Here is a 20,862-nt window from a genome sequence, read left to right as displayed (position 1 = left end):
CGCACAAGCGCTCATATTTCATAATCACTTACAAAGCAAATCTATACTAGTGAAAAGTTACAATATCTGGTATGTGGGTGAAAGGCTACAATCTCAAGGAGAAATGCGCGCGTGATTACTTCTATAAAAGGAAATGTCAAGTTTGCTGTGCAGAAGCAGATTTCATCTGGGAGACAAAATGGATCCTTTGGTTCAGTCTGGTCTCCACAAAACCGATTGATCCTCTGATACATCATATTATCGGTGCATTTTCAAATAGCCCCTTCTTTGTCAGCTTTTCACGACTATATCTATTTATCCCTTGTTTTATATATTTTTTGCTATAAAATCATATGGTGCCTATATCAGTATAGGACTACAGCAGGGTTGCTTTTCATCATATTTTGGGATATAGAGGGTCGAAACTATACTATCATTTCTTTTCTGTATATTAGGTGCAATGAAACATTCATGTTGTTACTGCTTGTAATAAATTACGTACATTTGTATTTCTCTTGTGGATTCCTCTTCTTTTTTCTCCTTGTTTTGATGGAGAAAAGTGTTTATTAGAATATATTTTCTATCTGAAGCCTACAGGGTTTACAGGCGATTATGTTTTATTAGCGTTTTTGTAGAAAAATAAAAAATTACACACAAAAAAATAAACACACAAATTGATAAGAAACGTACGTGATGAAAAAAAAAACATAAAAATGCAGAAATGAACCTCTGCAAACACTACATGAAAACACTACTAAACGAAGAGCTCCCCACCTGGCCCGTTCTTCTCCTGAATCTCCTCATTTCCTCAACCTGTCTGACTCTGAGGAGAATTAAGAAAACTTGCCAAGCAGCACAGACGACTGAACCTTGTAGCCACGCCCACCGACATCAGAGCCAATAGTTGAATAGCTATGCATTTTTTTCCATATCAATTCTGATTGGCTACTGTAACATTTCCCGCCTACTAAGTGTGCGTTCTGATTGGTTATGTTCTTATCACCGGGGGAGGTGGAGTTATAGATGGCTTGCAAGTTGCTCTTGTCATATCCTGGTTGCTGGTCGCCATGACTGGTGCGGCTGAACGGGGTAAAACCCGGAGAGATGGCGGAGGACAGGATAAGTATTCGGTGCTGCTGCCTACGTATAACGAGAGGGAGAATCTGCCGCTTATCGTGTGGTTGCTGGTCAAATACTTTGGAGAGAGGTACCTTCCTCATGCCCCGTCATATTTTCCCTTCTTTCCACAGAGGCATTAGAGCTTGTTTTTGCATTTCACAGTGTTTTGTCCCATACGGGGTTCCGTACAGAAGGCATTTGTTGTACCAGGCATGCTGGGAAATGTAGTTTCAGTCAGTAAGGAGCATTTCTCATAGTATTTGTACCAAATTGATTGCTCATTTTGCAACATTTATTTGTTATAAATGCCAGAGACAAGTTTATCGATGCTTACCAACATTTATTACAATTTTTTTTTGTACCCATGCAAAAACTTAAAAGCAGCTGCAGCCCTGATTTCTTCTTCATGTTCAAATTGTCCAAAGGCGGAGACAGTGATGCCAGTGCTGATTGGGCATCAGGGTCACAACCGCACGGGAGCCCCTGGGAGAGCGAGTGCCGACACCGCTGGAACGGCACTGGCATGGGAGGTGAGTACAGGCTTTTTTATTTGATTGAGGCCAAGCGTGGGCTACGACAAGGGTTTCCAGCAGTTTACACCATTTTTGATAAATGTGTTATACTTGGGGTAATTTATTACCTTGTTTTCACTGGAGAACCCTTTATTCTCCCCAGTATAGGTGATGACTTCTTGATCAGAGGGTGTCCCAGAGTTGGGACCTGCACCTATCTGCAGAACAGGGGACTTAGTACCTGTTAGACTGGAGCAGCAGTACTCATGCTCCGCCGCCGTTCCATTCATTCCCTGCACCGCTTTTTCTGGCTGCCCCATAGAGAATGAATGGAACGGCGGTCGGGCATCTGACTTGGAGCTCCATTTTGTAACTGGGATAAAAGTTGCTGATTGGTGCAAGTCCCATCAGTCTGATCCCCTGTATGGTAAGTTATTACCTGCCGTGCGGATAGGCGACTTGTTTTCACTGGACATGCCCTTTAACTCTAGCATGTTTTACACCAGTCTTAAAGCATCGTCAGCGTTTTGCGTTTTTTTTTTTTTTTTCACCCCTTCCCGACCTCCGCCGTACTAGTACTGCACTGTGGGCAGTACATTTCTGGCTGGAGCAATACATGTACGGTGGCACGATCACCGCGGTCTCACACTGAGCGCCGCGGTGATCGGGTGCTGGTGTCAGCTGTATGTGACAGCTGACACCCCGCAGCAATGCCCACGATCGGTGCTAGCACCGATTGCGAGCATTTAACCTCTCCGATGCCGCTGTCAGTAGTGACAGCGACACAGAGGGGCATTGTGCAGGGACGGGGGCTCCCTGCACGCTTCCATGAGAATAATCCGATGTGATCGCATTATTCTCATGGTCTCCATGGAGACCCCCGGATCCAAAATGGCCCCGGGGGTCCTTTCGGGTCCTGCAGTGATGTGACTTGCGCACCCCTGCTGAGAGCAGACGCTGACAAGCCTCCTGCACTGCCTGTCAGATCGCTGATCTGACACAGTCCTCTGCAAAGTGTCAGATCAGCGATCTGATGTATTATAGTGATGTCCCAACCTGGGACAATGTTATAAAGTTAAAAAAAAAAAAATTAGAATGTGTAAAAATATATTTTAAAAAAAAATCCCCAAATAAAGAAAAAAAAATATTTCTTCCAATAAATCCATTTATTTATGTAAATAATAAAAAAGTACACATATTTGTTATTGCTACGTCCGTAACAACCCGATTTATAAGGCTACCGTCACACTAGCAGTATTTGGTCAGTATTTTACTTCAGTATTTGTAAGCCAAAACCAGGAGTGGAACAATTAGAGGAAAAGTATAATAGAAACATATGCACCACTTCTGCATTTATCACCCACTCCTGGTTTTGGCTTACAAATACTGATGTAAAATACTGACCAAATACTGCTAATGTGACGGCAGCCTAAAACTGTCCCACTAGTTAACCTCTTGAGTGAACACCATAAAAATAAAAAACGAGGCAAAAAACAATGCTTTATCATCATTCCGCCGAACAAAAAGTGGAATAACACGCAATCATAAAGACAGATTTAACCCCTTCATGACCCAGCCTATTTTGACCTTAATGACCTGGCCGTTTTTTGCAATTCTGACCAGTGTCCCTTTATGAGGTAATAACTCAGGAACGCTTCAACGGATCCTAGCGGTTCTGAGATTGTTTTTTCGTGACATATTGGGCTTCATGTTAGTGGTAAATTTAGGTCAATAAATTCTGCGTTTATTTGTGATAAAAACGGAAATTTGGCGAAAATTTTGAAAATTTCGCAATTTTCACATTTTGAATTTTTATTCTGTTAAACCAGAGAGTTATGTGACACAAAATAGTTAATAAATAACATTTCCCACATGTATACTTTACACCAGCACAATTTTGGAAACAACATTTTTTTTTGCTAGGAAGTTATAAGAGTTAAAATTTGACCAGCGATTTCTCATTTTTACAACGAAATTTACAAAACCATTTTTTTTAGGGACCACCTCACATTTGAAGTCAGTTTGAGGGGTCTATATGGATGAAAATACCCAAAAGTGACACCATTCTAAAAAATGCACCCCTCAAGGTACTCAAACCCACATTCCAGAAGTTTTTTAACCCTTCAGGTGCTTCACAGCAGCAGAAGCAACATGGAAGGAAAAAATGAACATTTAACTTTTTAGTCACAAAAATTATCTTTTAGCAACATTTTTTTTATTTTCCCAATGGTACAAGGAGAAACTGAACCACGAAAGTTGTTGTCCAATTTGTCCTGAGTACGCTGATACCTCATATGTGGGGGTAAACCAATGTTTGGGCGCACGGCAGGGCTTGGAAGGGAAGGAGCGCCATTTGACTTTTTGAATGAAAAATTGGCTCCACTCTTTAGCGGACACCATGTCACGTTTGGAGAGCCCCCGTGTGCCTAAAAATTGGAGCTCCCCCACACGTGACCCCATTTTGGAAACTAGACGCCCCAAGGAACTTATCTAGATGCATAGTGAGAACTTTGAACCCCCGGGGGCTTCACAAATTGATCCGTAAAAATGAAAAAGTACTTTTTTTTCACAAAAAAATTCTTTTAGCCTCAATTTTTTTCATTTTCACATGGGCAACAGGATAAAATGGATCCTAAAATTTGTTGGGCAATTTCTCATGAGTACACCGATACCTCACATGTGGAGGTAAACCACTGTTTGGGCACATGGTAAGGTTCGGAAGGGAAGGAGCGCCATTTGACTCTTTGAATGAAAAATTATCTCCATCGTTAGCGGACACCATGTCGTGTTTGGAGAGCCCCCGTGTGCCTAAACATTGGAGCTCCCCCACAAATGACCCCATTTTGGAAACTAGACCCCCCAAGGAACTTATCTAGATGCATATTGAGCACTTTAAACCCTCAGGTGCTTCACAAATTGATCTGTAAAAATGAAAAAGTACTTTTTTTTTTCACAAAAAAATTCTTTTCGCCTCAGTTTTTCATTTTCACATGGGCAATAGGATAAAATGAATCCTAAAATTTGTTGGGCAATTTCTCCAGAGTACGCCGATACCTCATATGTGGGGGTAAACCACTGTTTGGGCACACGGCAGGGCTCGGAAGGGAAGGCGCGCCATTTGACTTTTTGAATGGAAAATTAGCTCCAATTGTTAGCGGACACCATGTCGCGTTTAGAGAGCCCCTGTGTGCCTATGCATTGGAGCTCCCCCACAAGTGACCCCATTTTGGAAACTAGACCCCCCAAGGAACTTATCTAGATGCATATTGAGCACTTTAAACCCCCAGGTGCTTCACAGAAGTTTATAATGCAGAGCCATGAAAATAAAAAATAATTTTTCTTTCCTCAAAAATGATTTTTAGCCTGGAATTTCCTATTTTGCCAAGGGTAATAGGAGAAATTGGACCGCAAATGTTGTTGTCCAGTTTGTCCTGAGTACGCTGATACCCCATATGTGGGGGTAAACCACTGTTTGGGCGCACGGCAGGGCTCGGAAGGGAAGGCACGCCAATTGGCTTTTTAAATGGAAAATTAGCTCCAATCATTAGCGGACACCATGTCACGTTTGGAGAGCCCCTGTGTGCCTAAACATTGGAGATCCCCTACATATGACCCCATTTTGGAAACTAGACCCCCAAAGGAACTAATCTAGATGTGTGGTGAGGACTTTGAACTTCCAAGTGCTTCACAGAAGTTTATAACGCAGAGCCATGAAAATAAAATAAAAATTTTATTTTCTCTAAAATGATCTTTTAGCCTGCAATTTATTATTTTCCCAAGGGTAACAGGAGAAATTTGACCCCAAAAGTTGTTGTACAGTTTCTCCTGAGTACGCTGATACCCCATATGTGGGGGTAAACCACAGTTTGGGCACATGTCGGGGCTCGAAAGTCAAGTAGTGACATTTTGAAATGCAGACTTTGATGGAATGCTCTGCGGGCGTTACGTTGCGTTTGCAGAGCCCCTGATGTGGCTAAACAGTAGAAACCCCCCACAAGTGACCCCATTTTAGAAACTAGACCCCGAAAGGAACTTATCTAGATGTGAGGTGAGCACTTTGAACCCCCAAGTGCTTCACAGAAGTTTATAACACAGAGCAGTGAAAATAATAAATACGTTTTCTTTCCTCAAAAATAATTTTTTAGCCCAGAATTTTTTATTTTCCCAAGGGTTACAGGAGAAATTGGACCCCAAAAGTTGTTGTCCAGTTTCTCCTGAGTACGCTGATACCCCATATGTGGGGGTAAACCACTGTTTGGGCACACGTCGGGGCTCAGAAGGGAAGTAGTGACTTTTGAAATGCAGACTTTGATGGAATGGTCTGCGGGCGTCACGTTGCGTTTGCAGAGCCCCTGGTGTGCCTAAACAGTAGAAACCCCCCACAAGTGACCCCATTTTGGAAACTAGACCCCCCAAGGAACTTATCTAGATATGTGGTGAGCACTTTGAACCCCCAAGTGCTTCACAGACGTTTACAACGCAGAGCCGTGAAAATAAAAAATCATTTTACTTTCCTCAAAAATGATGTTTTAGCAAGCAATTTTTTATTTTCTCAAGGGTAACAGGAGAAATTGGACCCCAGTAATTGTTGCCCAGTTTGTCCTGAGTACACTGATACCCCATATGTGGGGGTAAACCACTGTTTGGGCACACGTCGGGGCTCGGAAGGGAAGGAGCACCATTTGACTTTTTGAATAAAAGATTGGCTGGAATCAATGGTGGCGCCATGTTGCGTTTGGAGACCCCCTGATGTGCCTAAACAGTGGAAACCCCTCAATTCTTACGCCAACACACCCCTAACCCTTATCCCAACTGTAGCCGTAACCCTAACCACAACCCTAACCGCAACACACCCCTAACCACAACCCTAACCCCAACACACCCCTAACCCTAACCACAACCCTAATTCCAACCCAACCCTAACCCTAAGGCTATGTACCCACGTTGCGGATTCGTGTGAGATTTTTCCGCACCATTTTTGAAAAATCCGCGGGTAAAAGGCACTGCGTTTTACCTGCGGATTTCACCTGCGGATTCCTATTGAGGAATAGGTGTAAAACGCTGCGGAATCCGCACAAAGAATTGACATGCTGCGGAAAATACAACGCAGCGTTTCCGTGCGGTATTTTCCGCACCATGGGCACAGCGGATTTGGTTTTCCATAGGTTTACATGGTACTGTAAACCTGATGGAACACTGCTGCGGATCCGCAGCGGCCAATCCGCTGCGGATCCGCAGCCAAATCCGCACCGTGTGCACATAGCCTAATTCTAAAGGTATGTGCACACGCTTTGGAAAACGCTGCGGATCCGCAGCAGTTTCCCATGAGTTTACATTTCAATGTAAACCTATGGGAAACAAAAATCGCTGTACACATGCTGCAGACAAACTGCACGGAAACGCAGCGGTTTACATTCCGCAGCATGTCACTTCTTTCTGCGGATTCCACAGCGGTTTTACAACTGCTCCAATAGAAAATCGCAGTTGTAAAACCGCAGTGAAATGCGCAGAAAAACCGCGGTAAATCTGCCATAAATCCGCAGCGGTTTAGCACTGCGGATTTATCAAATCCGCTGCAGAAAAATCCGCAGAGGACCAGAATACGTGTGCACATACCGAAACCCTAACCCTAACCCTACCCCTAACCCTACCCCTACCCCTAACCCTACCCCTACCCCTACCCCTAACCCTACCCCTAACCCTAACCCTAACCCTACCCCTAACCCTACCCCTAACCCTAACCCTAACCCTAGTTCTAACTCCAACCTTAGTGAAAAAAAAAAAAAATTCTTTATTTTATTATTGTCCCTATCTATGGGGGACAAATGGGGGGGGTCATTTACTGTTTTTTTATTTTGACCACTGTGATAGATTATATCACAGTGATCAAAATTCACATTGGAACGAATCTGCCGGCCGGCAGATTCGGCGGGCGCACTGCGCATGCGCCCGCCATTTTGGAACATGGCGGCGCTCGGGGAAGAAGACTGACGGACCCCGCCAGGATCGGTAAGTATAAGGGGGGGAGATCAGGGCACGGGGGGGCGTCGGAGCACGGGGGGGGAGGGATCGGAGCATGGGGGAGAGTGATCGGTGTGCGGGCGGGTGGATCGGTGTGCGGGCGGGTGGATCGGTGTGCAGGGGGGGGGATCGGTGTGCAGGGGGGGTGGTTCGGAGCACGGGGGGGGATCGGAGTGCGGGGGGGTTTGATTGGAGCACGGGGGGGTGTGATTGGAGCACGGGGGAGCGGACAGGAGGACGGGGGAGCGGAGCACAGGACGGAGGGGAGCGGGCCACAGATCGGGGGGCTGGGGGGGCGATCGGAGGGGTGGGGTGGGGGCACATTAGTATTTCCAGCCATGGCCGATGATATTGCAGCATCGGCCATGGCTGGATTGTAATATTTCACCATTTTTTTAGGTGAAATATTACAAATCGCTCTGATTGGCAGTTTCACTTTCAACAGCCAATCAGAGCGATCGTAGCCACGAGGGGGTGAAGCCACCCCCCCTGGGCTAAACTACCACTCCCCCTGTCCCTGCAGATCGGGTGAAATGGGAGGTAACCCTTTCACCCGATCTGCAGGGACGCGATCTTTCTGTGACACAGCATATGCGTCACAGGTCGGATTGGCACCGACTTTCATGACGCATACGCTGTGTCACAGGTCGGGAAGGGGTTAAATAAAAGTGGTACTGCTGAAAGTGTCATCTTGTCCAGCAAAAAATAAGCATTATCAGCGAAAAAATAAAAAATTTATAGCCCTCAGAATAAAGCGATGCAAAAATAATTATTTTTTTCTATAAAATAGTTATTGTATAAAAGTGCCAAAACATAAAACAATTATATAAATGAGGTATCGCTGTAATCGTAATGACCGAAGAATAATACTGCCTTATCAATTTTACCATACGCGGAACGGTATAAACGGCCCCCCCCCCCCCCCCAAAAGAAACTCAGGAATTGCTGTTTTTTGTTCATTCTGCCTCCCAAAAATCGGAAAAAAAAAGCGATCAAAAAAAGTCATGTGCCCGAAAATGGTACCAATAAAAACATCAACTCGCCCCACAAAAAAACAAAACCTCACATGACTCTGTGGGCCAAAATATGGAAAAATTATAGCTTCTCAAGATGTGGTGATGCAAAAACTATTTTTTTTTTTTTTGCAATAAAAAGCGTCTTTTAGTGTGTCACAGCTGCCAAGCATAAAAACCGATATAAAAACCCGCGATATATATAGTAAATCAAACCCCCCCCTTAGGGAAAAATAATAAAATAGAAAAAAATGTATTTATTTAAATTTTCCCATTAGTGTTACGGCTAAAGTTAGGGTTGGGGCTAGAGTTGGGGTTAGGGTCAGGATTAGGGTTGAGATTAGGGTTAGGGGTGTTGTTGGGGTTAGGGGTGTGGTTAGGGTTATGGTTGGGGTTAGAATTGCGAGGTTTCCACTGTTTAGGCACATCAGGGGGTCTCCAAATGCGACATGGCGTCCTATCTCAATTCCAGCCAATTCTGCGTTGAAAAAGTAAAACGGTGCTCCTTCCCTTCCGTGCACCGAAACAGTGGTTTACCCCCACATATGGGCTATCAGCGTACTCAGGACAAATTGGACAACAACTTTTGTGGTCCAATTTCTCCTGTTACCCTTGCAAAAATAAAAATTTGGGGGATAAAATATCATTTTTGTGGGGGGGAAAAAAATGATTATTTTCACGGCTCTGCGTTATAAACTTTAGTGAAACACTTGGGGGTTCCAAATTCTCAAAACACATCTAGATAAGTTCCTTTGTGGGTCTAGTTTCCAATATGGGGTCACTTGTGGGGGGTTTCTACTGTTTAGGTACATCAGGGGCTCTGCAAACGCAACATGACACCCTCAGACCATTCCATCAAAGTCTGCATTCCAAAACTGCGCTCATTCCCTTCCGAGCTCTGCCATGCGCCCAAACGGTGGTTCCCCCCACGTATGGGGTATCAGCGTACTGAGGACAAATTGCACAACAACTCTTGCAGTCCAATTTTTCCTGATACCCTTGGAAAAATAAAAAATTGGGGCGAAAATATCATTTTTGTGAAAAAAAAAATGTTTTTATATTTACGGCTCTACATTATAAACTTCTGTGAAGCACTTGGGGGTTCAAAGTGCTCACCACACATCTAGATAAGCTCCTTAGGGGGTCTACTTTCCAAAATGGTGTCACTTGTGGGGGGTTTCCACTGTTTAGGCACATCAGGGGCTCTCCAAACGCAACATGGCATCTGATCTCAATTCCAACCAATTTTGCATTGAAAAAGTCCTTCCCTTCCGAGCTCTGCCATGGACCCAAACAGTGGTTTACCCCCACATATGGGGTATCAGCATACTCAGGACAAATTGTACAACCACTTCTCCTGTTTCCCTTGGGAAAATAAAACAAATTGGATCTGAAGTAATTTTTTTGTGAAAAAAAGTTAAATATTCAATTTTTTTTATTTTTTTTAAACATTCCAAAAATTCCTGTGAAGCACCTGAAGGGTTAATAAACCTCTTGAATGTGGTTTTGAGTACCTTGAAGGGTGCAGTTTTTAGAATGGTGTCACTTCTGGGTATTTTCTATCATATAGGCCCCTCAGAGTCACTTCAAATATGATGTGGTCCCTAAAAAAAAAAAAAAAAATGGTTTTGTAAAATTTGTTGAAAAAATGAGAAATCGCTTGTCAACTTTTAACCCTTATAACTTCCTAACAAAAAAAACTTTGGTTACAAAATTGTGCTGATGTAAAGTAGACGTGGGAAATGTTATTTATTAACTACCGTATATTGGGCAATATAGCTCTCTGATTTAAGGGCATAAAAATGTAAAGTTGGAAAATTGCAAAATTTTCGCCAAATTTCCGTTTTTTTGTGTTTTTTTTTCACAAAAAAATGCAAGTCATATCGAGGAAATTTTACTGCTATCATAAAGTACAATATGTACTTAGCATAATGTTGGTCCGATGAAGAAATCATCAAAATTAATTTCTGTCCCCATTCAGCGGATATAATTATGAAATCATTATAATCGATGACGGAAGCCCTGATGGGACATTGGATGTGGCTCAGCAACTGCAGAAAATCTACGGCTCAGACAAGATTGTGAGTATATTTATAAGGACATAGGGACACAGTTATTAAACATTGATATTGATGGTCTAATTTTTATGGGGGTTTTTTTTGTGTGTTTTTTTTTTTTTCTCAATTTCAGCTGCTCCGGCCAAGAGAAAAGAAGCTGGGACTTGGTAATAATAATACACTGTATATTGCTTTTTCTTTATACTGGCACATTTATATAAGTTAGTGCAAAAACCATTCACTCTCATTATATGCATTTGGGATGATGAATTTTACAGAAACAGTTATATTCGTACTCACCAGAGCAACATTGCATACAGTCATGGCTGAATGTGTTGGCACCCTTGAGATTGTTCCAGAAAGTGAAGTATTTCTCCCCCAAAATTATTGCAATTGCACAGGTTTTGTTATAGACATGTTTATTTTCTTTTAATATCATGAAAGATTGGTCAAAAAAACCATAACAGGTGTCACCAATTCAGCATGAAATCAATAGTGTCACCACCAGCATATCACAATCGTGATAGAAGTGACAAATAGATTAAAATATCAATTTTTATTTAGAAAATAGTTAAAATATGCATATAAGTAATAACATGGTGCCTCAAAATGTAGGGACCGTCTGACAGAAGAGGCAGTATAGGGCCAACCCTAGAACATGAGCATAATCGTAGCTCTAACTGTATATATAGAGAAATTATTTTATATATTGCACATAAGTACACAGTAAAATCCTTTAAATTGCTATAAAAGCCAGTGCAAGGTCATAGTCTCATGGGAACAAGGGTGATACACTATAGTGGGATAGGTTGAGTTTTGTATCCGTATGGCACCAGAAGTAAAAAAAAAAATTCAAGTGCAAATGTGCTATTTCTCTAGTAGAGTGTCAGTATGACATGAGAAATGATTTTACATGACCAGCACTTATAATTCTAATCTAATTCTCCCCAGAGAAGTGACTGTGTTTGTTTTTCTTTGTTACTTTCATTTGAACACTGAAGGATTATGAAGTTTAATAAACCTCACCTTGTTTAACAAGAACCCGATGCATGTGTATTCCCAAAGCTCTGCCAGAAAGTGAGTGATCATTGCACACCACAGACCAAGTTTTCGGGATTTCCTTTCCTTATTTCCCACCCTGCACTGGTGATTATTCCATCACCACTGCATTACTAAGGAAATCCTGAAAACTTGATCTATTTGTGGTACTTAAGGACTGGAGTTGAGCTTCACAGTGACACGTGATGTAAACGTGAATGTTTCTATTCACTGACGGCAAACAGAAATCTTGAAAATCGTGAGCAATTTCTCCATAGTCCAAATGGCACCTCATTACCTTGATTGACACCTCCCAGTCTGTGCAAGGAAATCAGACAGTGCTCTATCAATCAAGCTAAACAAGCTTGTGCTGGGTGGGGAAACAACCCGGATAGGCAAAGGCTTTCTAAAGGTACCTTCACACTGAGCAACTTTAGAACGATAACGATAGCGATCCATGACGTTGCAGCATCCTGGATAGCGATATCGTTGTGTTTGACACGCAGCAGCGATCTGGATCCTGCTGTGACATCGCTGGTCGGAGCTAGAAGGCCAGAACTTTATTTCGTCGCTGGATCTCCCGCTGACATCGCTGAATCGGCGTGTGTGACGCCGATCCAGCGATGTCTTCACTTGTAACCAGGGTAAACATCGGGTTACTAAGCGCAGGGCCGATGTTTACCCTGGTTACCATTGTAAATGTAAAAAAAAAAAAAACACTACATACTTACATTCCGGTGTCTGTCGCGTCTCCCGGCGTCAGATTCCCTGCACTCCTGCATCCTGTGTCAGCGCCGGGCGGCCGTAAAGCAGAGCACAGCAGTGACGTCACCGCTCTGCTTTACGGCCGGCGCTTACACAGTGCAGGGAAGCGGACGCCGGGGGACGCGACAGACACCGGAATGTAAGTATGTAGTGTTTTTGTTTTGTTTTTTTTACATTTACGCTGGTAACCAGGGTAAACATCGGGTTACTAAGCGCGGCCCTGGGCTTAGTAACCTGAAGTTTACCCTGGTTACCAGGGGACCGGCATCGTTGGTCGCTGGAGAGCTGTCTGTGTGACAGCTCTCCAGCGACCACACAACGACTAAACAGCGACGCTGCAGCGATCGGCATCGTTGTCTATATCGCTGCAGCGTCACTTAATGTGACGGTACCTTAAGGTACCGTCACACTTAGCGACGCTGCAGCGATCCTGACAACGATCCCGATCGCTGCAGCGTCGCTGTTTGGTCGCTGGAGAGCTGTCACACAGACCGCTCTCCAGCGACCAACGATGCCGATCCCCTGGTAACCAGGATAAACATCGGGTTACTAAGCGCAGGGCCGCGCTTAGTAACCCGATGTTCACCCTGGTTACCAGCGTAAAAGTAAAAAAAAAAAAACACTACATACTTACCTTCCGCTGTCTGTCCCCCGGCGCTCTGCTTCTCTGCACTGTGTAAGCACAGCGGCCGGAAAGCAGAGCGGTGACGTCACCGCTGTGCTCTGCTTTCCGGCTTGCCGGCGCTGTAGTGTTTGTTTTTTTTTTTTTTACTTTTACGCTGGTAACCAGGGTAAACATCTGGTTACTAAGCGTGGCCCTGCGCTTAGTAACCCGATGTTTACCCTGGTTACCAGTGTAGACATCGCTGAATCGGCATCACACACGCCGATTCAGCGATGTCTGCAGGGAGTCCAGCGCCGAAATAAAGTTCTGGACTTTCTGCACCGACCAACGATGGCACAGCAGGATCCTGATCGCTGCTGCCTGTCAAACTGAACGATATCGCTAGCCAGGACGCTGCAACGTCACGGATCGCTAGCGATATCGTTCAGTGTGAAGGTACCTTAAGTGTACTCTCCCACCCATAGCATTTAATCCCTTTTTTTTTTTTTTTTTTATACAAGTGAATAAAGTGCAAATTTTACAGAGATGCAGCAACAGATTGTCTCACGGATTAAAACTACCCCAACAAGTCTATGATTCGTTGACAGTTATGAATGGTATCCCATGTGCTCTCCATTTTTAAGATCGCTATGGGTAGGAGAAGCTTTGCAATTTTTTTTTTACTTTCTCATACAAGAAAATCACAGATGAAATGCTGATGGTGAAAACTAAAGCTAAAATTAAAATGGATTTTTTTTTTTCATACGAGAAAGCTCACTGACATCTGAATGAGGCCTTAAACCTTTTTCTGGAAGCCCTTTAATTCTTTTCAGTAGTAAGTAAAGATCCCCTGCAGCATATGTTTAGAACTAAGCAGATACAGACAGATCGCATGCTGCGTTATTTGCAACATGCAGTTTGCCAGACTTTCAGTGGTATTACTGTTTTCTGTGGATTTTCCTTCTCATGCTTTATGGTGCTTGTATCAGTATCCATTCCAGGGGCTAGGAGGCAGGAGATGCCAGCGGAGAATTTGAAGGCCATACATTCTTATAGGACCCATGTAATTATCTTGTTGACTTTGCTGTGTCTCTGCACCAAAGGAGATACAGCTTCATTGCCCATATATTATGGAAATTCCTCCAAAATCGCTGTGTAGAAACCATCCCCATATCCTTATTTCTTAGGGTACATTCCCACAATGAGTTTTTAGTTAGTTTTTACACTGCGTATTACTGAAAATATAGATGCAACCCTCTTATGCAATACAATCTGTGGCCTGCCCACCCACCCACCCCCCCAAAAAAAATTGTACTATATATTGATGTTTTGATTTCCTCACCTAGGAACGGCGTACATTCACGGCATGCAGCATGCCTCAGGAAATTTCATCATCATCATGGATGCCGACCTGTCACACCATGTATGTATTATTTACAGGCAAGTTGGTGACGGTGGTTGCTCCACTATATATTCATGGTATATTACTGGGGTGTACGATTTGATCTGCATCTGACTGCTCACACCCAACAAATCTCTAAAATATTGGGGCCATAGTGATTGTCTTGACCCTTTTGGCCGTGATTGGGGGACCCACACATTGACGTAAATCTTTAAAAATAGACATCGTAGTGACATCACAACTTTAATTGTTGACACCCCCCACTAATCTTTAAAGCAAAGGGTTAGACATTCTGATTGGTGGAATGATGGATGCCAAACCCCCACCGATCACTAAAAGAGGTTATATATATTTTTCATTCACATGTCAGATTAAAAGATACCAATATTTTATATTATTGGTGTATTCTAGTCCTGTGACGGTTGGCTATGAGAATCGTATTCTAAATAACATTTTATCTTTAACACCGTTGCTCAGATTGTCATCCGTGTACGTCATTGCAGGGATGCCCATGTGTTAAGAGTGCTCAAGAGCTATATACATAGCCAGCATGTGTCTCGAGCAGCAGTGGCCATAGCTGAGCTCTGATTGCTGCTGTTGAACATTTAAACGTTTCTGTCAATCTCTGACCCCTATCAGCTTCTGCATCAGAAGTGGCCCCCCATTTGTTTTCTTTGGTAACAAAGCTCCCAAAGAAATACTATAAAAAGCTATGAAAATGTAATATGTGCCACAAATTGGTATCTGTCAGACCGTCAGGTTGCCATTCAATAAAAAAGCTTTCACATCGCTCCATAGATGGAAAATAATGAATGTTGGAATGCTGTGGGTCTTTTAACTCCATTATCGTGACATGAATGCTTTTATTCAACACTACAACTTGTCCGGCAAAAAAAAGCCGTCATGGCTATGTTGGTAACAAAAAAAAAATACTATGGTTTGGAAAAAGAGAAGAAAAAAAATGAAAGCGCAAATATGAAAATTGACTGGGGGCAAGAGGGGTCTAGGCTAAACATGCCATAATACATTAGTGAATGCTGTCTCCCAATAATCAAGGACATAGTAACATGTAACATAGTAACATAGTTAGTAAGGCCGAAAAAAGACATTTGTCCATCCAGTTCAGCCTATATTCCATCATAATAAATACCCAGATCTACGTCCTTCTACAGAACCTAATAATTGTATGATACAATATTGTTCTGCTCCAGGAAGACATCCAGGCCTCTCTTGAACCCCTCGACTGAGTTCGCCATCACCACCTCCTCAGGCAAGCAATTCCAGATTCTCACTGCCCTAACAGTAAAGAATCCTCTTCTATGTTGGTAGAAAAACCTTCTCTCCTCCAGACGCAAAGAATGCCCCCTTGTGCCCGTCACCTTCCTTGGTATAAACAGATCCTCAGCGAGATATTTGTATTGTCCCCTTATATACTTATACATGGTTATTAGATCGCCCCTCAGTCGTCTTTTTTCTAGACTAAATAATCCTAATTTCGCTAATCTATCTGGGTATTGTAGTTCTCCCATCCCCTTTATTAATTTTGTTGCCCTCCTTTGTACTCTCTCTAGTTCCATTATATCCTTCCTGAGCACCGGTGCCCAAAACTGGACACAGTACTCCATGTGCGGTCTAACTAGGGATTTGTACAGAGGCAGTATAATGCTCTCATCATGTGTATCCAGACCTCTTTTAATGCACCCCATGATCCTGTTTGTAATGAAGTAATGAAATGCCAAGAGAGATTACTTGACCACTGCACAGTTTATAAGAAGTCCTAGCTCATGATAGAATAACTAAACACTTTTACTAAAATTCTTTGTTTATGCCTTTTTAACTGCATGTAGATCGGTGAGGATCTGGGACCTGACACCCACACTGATTGCTCAAAACGCCCCTGCGAAGAGTGCAGATCCTGCCTGTGTGCGGATTCAATAGAAAGCCTTAGGCTATGTGCACACGTTGTGGATTTGGCCCTGTGGATCCGCAGCAGATTTCTTTATCGCCTCTCATTGGGGGACACAGGAACCATGTTCAGTTTAGCTGTGTCCCCCAATGGAGGCTTCAAGAAACAGATTTTACGGTAAGCAACCAAAAATCCTGTTTTCTTTATCGCCTCTCATTGGGGGACACAGCTAAACTGAACATGGTTCCTGTGTCCCCCAATGGAGGCTTCAAGAAACAGATTTTACGGTAAGCAACCAAAAATCCTGTTTTTCATGCGTTGTACAGTAGCATGTAAACCTATGGAAAACCAAAGCCGCAGTGCACATGCTGCGGAAAATTCCGTGCAGAAACGCAGCGGTTTATTTTCCGCAGCATGTCAATTCTTTGTGTGGATTCCGCTGCGTTTTACACATATTCCTTTATATGAATCCGCAGGTGTAAAACCGCAGGTGAAATCTACACAAAATCCGCAGGGAATCTGCAGGTAAAACGCAAGGCGTTTTTACCTGCAGATTATGCAGCCCCATGCTTTTTTTACTTCATGCTGCATTTACGCTGGAAATGTTGCGTTTCTGTCTCCTGAGCTGCACACGTCTCCCGTTGTTTTGAGCGATCACTGAGTGTCTCGGAACCCGGATCCCAAACAAATAAAGTGTGGCTAAACATTTGCACTAAAAATTCTATAAGTGATCTATCTTGACCTGTCCGTATCTGCTTTCGTTTTCAACACAAAATCCTGATGCCCAATATATATTACTAGATGGTGGCCCGATTCTAGCGCATCGGGTATTCTAATAATTAATAATAATTTTTTTATTTATATAGCGTCAACATATTCCGCAGCACTTTACAATTAAGCGGAGACATGTACAAACAATAAATTCGGTACGAGTTAAGACAATTTAAACAGTGACATTAGGAGTGAGTTCCCTGCTCGCAAGCTTACAATCTACAAGGAAATGGGGGGACACAATAGGTGAAAAGTGCTTGTTATTTCAGGTCTGGCAATTATAATAAATAGGGATTTTCATACAAAGCTACATGATCCGGTCATCAGCCCGTGTGTTTAAGTGCAATAGTCAAGTATCAAGTGCAGTTATCATGTGTATGGAGGGTGTGGAGACAGATGAATAGTAGGGTGCAGATTCAGAGTAATATTTAGAAGGAGGGAACAGGGCAAAGTTAGTTTACTGAGTAGTTGACGTGGTAGGCCTGTTTGAAGAGATGGGTTTTCAAAGCGCACTTGAATATGTCGGGGCTAGATATCAGTCTGATCTGATCAGTATTCTAGAATATGTATGTAGTTTATTCATGAAGATTTAAGAATAATGCAATGAATACACAGGATTTTCCGGGTAAAATATATGCTTTATCAGTGAAGCTGTGTTTAAATCCCGCGCCAATATCACTGATTGGTCGCGGCCGGCGAGACCAATCAATCAGCAACGCAGGATTTCCGTTACAGACAAACAGACAGAATTAGACGATTATATAGTAGATACCTGATGCATTAGAATCGGGCCACCATCTAGTATTCATATAAACATTGGTCCTTACATTTTATCTTTTAACCCATTGGACATACTGCCATTGTTTTTCTCCTGTCTTTATTTTAAGAGTCAAAACTTTATTAGTCATCTATCGCTGTATGACAGCTTGTTTTCTACAGGATGACATAGTTTTCAAAGAAACCATTTATTTTACCATATGATAAGCTTAAAAACGGGAGAAAATGTTTCTCTCCCTTACACACTGTCCTCCATCTTGTTCTCTCCGTCACAGACTGTCCTCCATGTTATTCTCTCCGTCACAGACTGACCTCCATGTTATTCTCTCCGTCACAGACTGACCTCCATGTTATTCTCTCCCTCACAGACTGTCCTCCATGTTATTCTCTCCCTCACAGACTGTCCTCCATGTTCTTCTCTCCCTCACAGACTGTCCTCCATGTTATTCTCGTTCTAGTATATGTATGAGTTTATTTATGAACACTTGGTGGATGCCGGCCGGCAATCAGCGACGTGGGATTTCGGTTACAAACAGACCCTTAGACAAATATATATATATATATATATATATATATATATATATATATATATATATTATATATACTAAATGGTGGCCCGATTCTAACGCATCGGGTATTCTAGAATATGTATGCGTAGTGTATAGCACAGCCCACGCAGTACATTGCGCAGCCCACGCAGTACATTGCGCAGCCCACGCAGTACACGTAGTATATTGCGCATCCCACGTAGTATATTGCGCATCCCACGTAGTATATTGCGCAGCCCACGTTGTATATTGCGCAGCCCACGTTGTATATTGCGCAGCCCACATAGTACACGTTGTATATTGCGCAGCCCACGTAGTATATTGCGCAGCCCACGTTGTATATTGCACAGTCCATGTAGTATATTGCACAGCCCACGCAGTCTATAGCAATGTGAGCATCATATCCCTGTTTAAAAAAAAATAATAATAATTAAAATAAAAAATAGTTATATACTCACCCTCCGGTGGCCCCCCGGATCGAAGCGGTTACCGACGCTCCTCGTGCGCTCCGGTCTGAAGAGTGCATTGTGGTCTCGCGAGATGATGACGTAGCGGTCTCGCGAGACCACACATCATCATCTCGCGAGACCGCAATGCATGGAGCGGTCACCGGGGCATCGCAAGGTGGTTCCCCACCACATATGGGGTATCAGTGCACTCAGGACAAATTGGACAACAAATTTTGGGGTCCAATTTCTCCTGTTACCCTCGGGAAAATGCAAAACTGGGGGCTAAAAAAATAATTTTTGTGGGAAAAAATTTTTGTTTAATTTTTACGGCTCTGCATTATAAACTTCTGTGAAGCCCTTGGTGGGTCAAAGCGCTCAAAACACATCTAGATAAGTTCCTTAGGGGGTCTACTTTCCATAATGGTGTCACTTGTGGGGGGTTTCAATGTTTAGGCACATCAGTGGCTCTCCAAACGCAACATGGCGTCCCATCTCAATTCCTGTCAATTTTGCATTGAAAAGTCAAACGGCGCTCTTTCTCTTCCGAGCTCTCCCATGCGCCCAAACAGTGGTTTACTCCCACATATGGGGTATCAGCGTACTCAGGACAAATTGTACAACAACTTTTGGGGTCCATTTTCTCCTGTTACCCTTGGTAAAATAAAACAAATTGGAGCTGAAGTAAATTTTTTGTGAAAAAAAGTTAAATGTTCATTTTTATTTAAACATTCCAAAAATTCCTGTGAAGCACCAGAAGGGTTAATAAACTTCTTGAATATGGTTTTGAGCACCTTGAGGGGTGCAGTTTTTAGAATGGTGTCACACTTGGGTATTTTCTATCATATAGACCCCTCAAAATGACTTCAAATGAGATGTAACCCTTATAACTCCCTAACAAAAAAAATTTTGGTTCCAAAATTGTGCTGATGTAAAGTAGACATGTGGGAAATGTTACTTATTAAGTATTTTGTGTGACATATCTCTGTGATTTAATTGCATAAAAATTCAAAGTTGGAAAATTGTGAAATTTTCATAATTTTCGCCAAATTTCCGTTTTTTTCACAAATAAACGCAGGTACTATCAAAGAATTTTTACCACTATCATGAAGTACAATATGTCACGAGAAAACAATGTCAGAATCACTGGGATCCGTTGAAGCATTCCAGAGTTATAACCTCATAAAGGGACAGTGGTCAGTCAGAATTGTAAAAATTGGCCCGGTCATTAACGTGCATAGTATAGTACCTGTATAAGCAGGGTTCAGAGAGAAAATATCCATGTGGACATCTAGGGTGGAACAGCTTCTATGCAAATGGCCCACAGAGGAGTGGTGGACTCCCCAGTCTTGTAGAAACAAGAGAACAATTATAGAACCAAAAAACACATGGGCTACTTGCACAGTGAACAAGTCTGTAGAAACCTGTTCACACCACCAAAGAACTTGAAGACACAAAAAGAGCACAGCGAGGTCAAAAATACTCTGTTGTAAAGAAGTCACAGTAAATGAGCAAGTGCTAGTCAAAAAATACAGGGTATTTAGTTAATACGCTTTTTTGCTAAAAAATGTATATTAAGCTGCTCCACCAATCGCCAGGGTATTCTAGGTTTCAGCCGGCCGGCCGCGAACAATTAGCGAAGCATGGTTCAAATTCCGTGCCAATTTGTGGGCGGACTGCGCCTGTCGCTGATTGGTCACACCCGGCCGCGAACAATCAGTGAAGCCAGGTCCGGCTCCAGGTTTTTTAGGGCCCCGGGCGAAAGAAGTTTCAGTGGGCCCCCCCTCTTTAACACATATCACGATTCATGATGCACAGATACAGCAGAGAAACATAGCACAGCCAAGTAGCGTATAGCACACCCCACGTAGTATATAGCCCAGCCACGTAGTATATAGCCCAGC

At 42.8% G+C, this 20,862-nt stretch overlaps 1 protein-coding gene across 1 annotated transcript in view; it reads left to right on the top strand.

Annotated features, from left to right (window-relative positions):
- Positions 1-988: 988 nt before the first annotated feature.
- DPM1 (dolichyl-phosphate mannosyltransferase subunit 1, catalytic) overlaps positions 989-20,862 on the top strand; it is a 45,093-nt gene continuing 25,219 nt past the window's right edge. The window contains exons 1-4 of the mRNA XM_069750888.1: positions 989-1,186; positions 10,626-10,725; positions 10,835-10,868; positions 14,455-14,531. Coding sequence (XP_069606989.1) covers positions 1,047-1,186; positions 10,626-10,725; positions 10,835-10,868; positions 14,455-14,531 — 351 coding nt within the window. The 5' untranslated portion in view covers positions 989-1,046. The remainder of the gene's footprint in view (positions 1,187-10,625; positions 10,726-10,834; positions 10,869-14,454; positions 14,532-20,862) is intronic.

This window comes from Ranitomeya imitator, chromosome 2, assembly GCF_032444005.1.
Source record: "Ranitomeya imitator isolate aRanImi1 chromosome 2, aRanImi1.pri, whole genome shotgun sequence".
In the NCBI taxonomy this organism is placed as follows: domain Eukaryota; kingdom Metazoa; phylum Chordata; class Amphibia; order Anura; family Dendrobatidae; genus Ranitomeya; species Ranitomeya imitator.
The sequence above is the reverse complement of the archived record's forward strand: the minus strand, read 5'-3'. Positions and strand labels throughout refer to the sequence as shown.